This window comes from Salmo salar, chromosome 18 (genome assembly GCF_965601325.2).
Source record: "Salmo salar chromosome 18, fSalSal1, whole genome shotgun sequence".
Taxonomy (NCBI): domain Eukaryota; kingdom Metazoa; phylum Chordata; class Actinopteri; order Salmoniformes; family Salmonidae; genus Salmo; species Salmo salar.
Window position 1 is genome coordinate 81153899 of NC_138308.1, and position 4762 is coordinate 81158660.

The 4762-nt window shown below is 43.2% G+C and overlaps 1 protein-coding gene across 1 annotated transcript in view; it reads right to left on the reverse strand.

Moving 5' to 3' along the window:
- Positions 1-2093: 2093 nt before the first annotated feature.
- LOC106577803 (large neutral amino acids transporter small subunit 2) overlaps positions 2094-4762 on the reverse strand; it is a 22526-nt gene continuing 19857 nt past the window's right edge. Inside the window, exons 9-11 of the mRNA XM_014156159.3 lie at positions 4434-4583; positions 4048-4225; positions 2094-3473 (exon numbers count right to left, since the gene is read on the reverse strand). Coding sequence (XP_014011634.2) covers positions 3310-3473; positions 4048-4225; positions 4434-4583 — 492 coding nt within the window. The 3' untranslated portion in view covers positions 2094-3309. The remainder of the gene's footprint in view (positions 3474-4047; positions 4226-4433; positions 4584-4762) is intronic.

Here is a 4762-nt window from a genome sequence, read left to right on the forward strand (position 1 = left end):
AGACCTTTCAGAGCTACAGTATAGGCCTAAGGTCCAGGCTGACTTCATGGCAGACCTTTCAGAGCTACAGTATAGGCCTAAGGTCCAGGCTGACTACATGGCAGACCTTTCAGAGCTATAGTATAGGCCTAAGGTCCAGGCTGACTTCATGACAGACCTTTCAGAGCTACAGTATAGGCCTAAGGTCCAGGCTGACTTCATGGCAGACCTTTCAGAGCTACAGTATAGGCCTAAGGTCCAGGCTGACTACATGGCAGACCTTTCAGAGCTACAGTATAGGCCTAAGGTCCAGGCTGACTACATGACAGACCTTTCAGAGCTACAGTATAGGCCTAAGGTCCAGGCTGACTACATGGCAGACCTTTCAGAGCTACAGTATAGGGTTAAGGTCCAGGCTGACTACATGGCAGACCTTTCAGAGCTACAGTATAGGCCTAAGGTCCAGGCTGACTAAATGGCAGACGCATGCCAGATCTCACAACGTCTGGATAGGTGTTTAACATATCTGCTAACCACATAGCAATCTGATGCCCCACGGACCATTTGATGACTTAACACACAACCATCGGTTGATGGGAAGGCAACATCCGCAACATAGTCGGCCTTGGAACTCAACCTTCCACCTCTGAACCGTGTGATCCTTAAATCTTCCCATGGACAACACAGACTACGATCCATACCACGACCTTTGACTTGTGTTAGCACTGCAGAGAGCAAACTGTCCCTATACAAACTGGTTGACTTATCAGAAACCTGTATCTGTACATATTACCTTCACTGACCTGTCATATACTGGACAGTATGTGTGTCTAAGACCCAAATCAGTATTTGCAACTGCATCCATGACATTCTTCTTGTGTCTGTGTGATCATTAACGTTATGTCCAATGGTCATTTAATGTGATTTTAGTGGGATTATGTGTGTCTGTGTGTATAAATGTATGAATGATTAAGACGTGTAGAGGAATGACATCTTCACTGCACTTGACAGAGGTCTTAAGATAAATTGGTTGATTCCCATGAAGCCACCCCTCTATAGAAACCTACCTAGGGCTCAATTCAGTCCGTGATTTACATTTAAAGGTCATTTCCGATTGAGCCGACATATGCAGAGTTTACTGTGAACGCAGTCTCTGCGAACGCGGGGAACAGTGCCTTTTCATTGACATTTCGCTATAGTGCTGAACTTCCGCAATACGGATTGAATCGAGCCCTTATATACTCTTATATGTTCATTGGCTGCATGGAGATAAAGCAGTCGGAATGTCCAGAGAATGCCTCAAACTGGTCATACAAACTGTAGAAGAGGAGTGTGTGTGTTCCAAAGGTCCAATAGCAAGGACATAGTGGGTATACTGGGCCACACAACCATCTATGGTATAGCTATACATTACAGTTACCTGACAATAAATATAGGGGTGCAAATTTAAATCCCTGAAGGCTTTAACACCACATGTGATTGTACATGTATATCATGTACCATGTGCTCCACTACAGGGCGGCAGGTAGCCTAGCGATTAAGGACGTTGGGCCTGTAACAGAAAGGTTTCTGGTTGGAATCCATGGGCCGACTACGTGAACAATATGTTGATGTGCCCTTGAGCAAGGCACTTAACTCTAATTGCTCTGGGTAAGAACGCCTGCTAAAATGTAAACGTCTCCAATGATAGTTTTTATATTATGATCAATTATATTTATTAAAACACCCCTAAATAAAGCACTATCAAACTTTTATAGAGTGGATTTATAGATTTGTTTTAATTTACAAAAATACTGAATTAACCTCATGATAGACATTGACATTAAAACACAGGAACACTACTGGTTGGCCTCATTCACAACATTACAGTACGCTTAGCTACACATGATTAAACTTGTGTCAATTCTCTCCGCGGAGGTTCACGTGTGTTTGTGTGCATGTGAGTTTGTGCATGTCTGGTCAATATTGTGGAGAACCCTACTCAAAATGCTCTTCAGAGTCTGCTAGCCTACCCCTATATTTTCAAAGACTTCTCTGTTTGTTAGTATCTGTAAAGGTTTAGCACTGTAGTCAGTCTGTACTGCAAGTCTTTCATTGAGCAGGCGGTCCATCTGTAGAGTTGATTGTCTGTCTTTAATGAAATCTTTCTCAGGTGTCCAGTAAAATGAAGTCACTGAGTCAAAGTGGAATATTCAAAATGGCCACTCCATTCTTTTTTTTCTTCAACATTAAATGTTTTCTTAGCTCTTTAAAAATATCAGAATAAAATAATCTGTCAACATCAATGATAACAAAAATAGGCCAATACCTAAGTACAGAATATATCAGAATTAGAGTGATAAAAGAGTTGATTTTGCACCAGGCAAGGATCTGACAGGCACTGAACCAGATTACCCATAGGCTCTTAAATGTATACCTCCGCTGTTGCATGATGTTGAATAGAAAAAAACACACACTAAAACTAACATAATACAACTAAAATAATAACAATGACACATGATATAAACAATTATCACAGATATAAAATACATTTTGGAATCACAGTTGTTAAAATTAAAAAACACAGACAGTATTTAGTGTATTTGACATAGAACATGAAATGAATTGATATTAATTTGATGTTTTTGACGATCAAAAAATCCAGCTTTGGTGTGTTTTCAGTAAGACAAGGCAAATTCAAAAGGTGGCAAAAAAGAAATACAAACTGACACAAGCAATACTGATGATGAATCTGCCACAGTACACTACGAGTACTTTAAAATGGCCGCCACTCTCTCACTCATGGAGTGTGTGGAGGAAGAGGAGGAAGATGAAAAAGAAGAGCAGGGGGAAGAAAAAGAGGAATCCTTATTATTGTCAAGTGGGTAAATAAAAAAAAAACGAGGGGATGAAAAGAGGTGTGTATCTGTGAGGATGTCAGGTTGGATATGTCTTCTACAATAAGCAGCATCGAAAGGAGGCAGACTAAAATGTAATGACCAGATATAGGTCTATAATCTTCCCTCTCCCCTAAATGTTTCTCTCCTCCTCCTTCCCACCTCCTCTCACCCCCGCCCACCTCCTGCTCCTCCTTTTCTCTATTTGGCACAGCATTCGTGATTGAAACAAAGCTACAATCAGACGTCTGAACACATTAAAATAACAGGGTGTGTCACTGAATGTTTCCAAGTCTGTGAGGGTGTGGGTGTTAACTCCCCTCTGCCATAGTGATATACCTGAAACTTTGACTACCTCAACGAGAGTGTGTTTCTCTGAGTTTGTGTGTGTCTGTGTGTGTATGGTGAGGCGTTGGGTGGTGGTGGGTGTTGGGGGGGTAGTCAAGGTGTGTGTTCAGCAGTCTGCAGACTTTTGTGTCTCGCCGTCCTCCTGCGAGAGAGGAGCCCGCGACTCCTTCAGTTGCTCGCACTCCTCCCCGCTCCCTGCCTCCTCGCCTCCCTTCGTCTCCCCTGGATACACCACCACACAGAACTTCTGGCCCACGTAGGTCATCTTGGCTGGAGAGAGAAGAGGAGAGGTTAGGATACTAGTCTAGAGTACAACAGTATAGTAACCGCCCAGTAGATACAGAGAGAAGCCAAGGAAGTTAATACAGTGTAAGGAGTCATAGGGAAGAGAGCCACGAGTCAGAAGAAGAATCCGTGTTCGTAGTGATATCTTCTGAATCAACATTCATAATGTCATGTGACTAGAAAGCCAGTCATTTGAATAATAATAATAATAACAATGCTTTTGAAAGTTCAACGTTGCCACGAGCAGCACCACAGATATTGAGATGAGTGAGATGCAAGACTTTGCTCTCACACAGTCGCACACAGCTTCACGCTGTTCACAGGGTGGTAGCCAGGGCACCAAAACGGCAGAGAAGTTGAGCCTCGCACTTCAACGCTCTTAGTTGTTGACCCACTATGCTGTTTACTTTCTGAAACTCCGTCATATTGCTGAGTCTACCTTTAATGAAGTTCCAGGCCATCCTTATCAATACGAAGTTATTCTTAACTGACTTGCCTGCTAAAATAAAAGGTAAAATAAATAAATCAAGTTGAAGGAATTTGAACGAGACTGCCGTACCAACGAAGGTGTTGAAGCACTCAGGCTTGTTGTCCCAGTAGACACCCAGGAAGTAGACAGGTACTCCAGTCAACATGATAGCCATACCGAGGCCACACACCACGGGCTCAGAGTACAGGGAGAAGATGAGCAGGAAGGCCCAGAACAACAGATAGATCACAGGCCATGCCAGACTGATCTGTAGGAGGGAGAGAGACAGATCGTGGAGTCAGTCATTATGCAAACCACAATAAGAATGCATATAATAGGCCCTCGAATACCTCGGGTCAGATTGACTAAACATTGAGAACATAACAAAAAGGTCAAATAAAAACGTTGGAGAAAGTCTAGCCCCTGTAGAACTTAATAGAACCCAATGCCAGGAATGGGTCTCCTAGGAAACTCACCCTGATTGGTCGGTGCATGTCGGGTTGCTTGATGCGCAGCACAATCTGCCCGGCAACAGTGACCCCGTAGAAGAGGTAGTTGATAAAGCCCACGTAGTTGATGAGGGTGTACATGTCACTGGTGCACAGCATCAGCAGGGTGGACAGACACTGGGGCAGGGAGGGAGAGAGGGATAGAGGTTAGAGGGTATCAGATTGCTTGCTAGAAGCTTCTCACTGGGCACAGACGTCAGTTTAACGTCTATTCCACGTTGGTTCAACGTAATTTCATTGAAATGACGTGAAAACATTGATTCAACCAGTGTGTTCCCAGTGGGTTGTGACAGTGA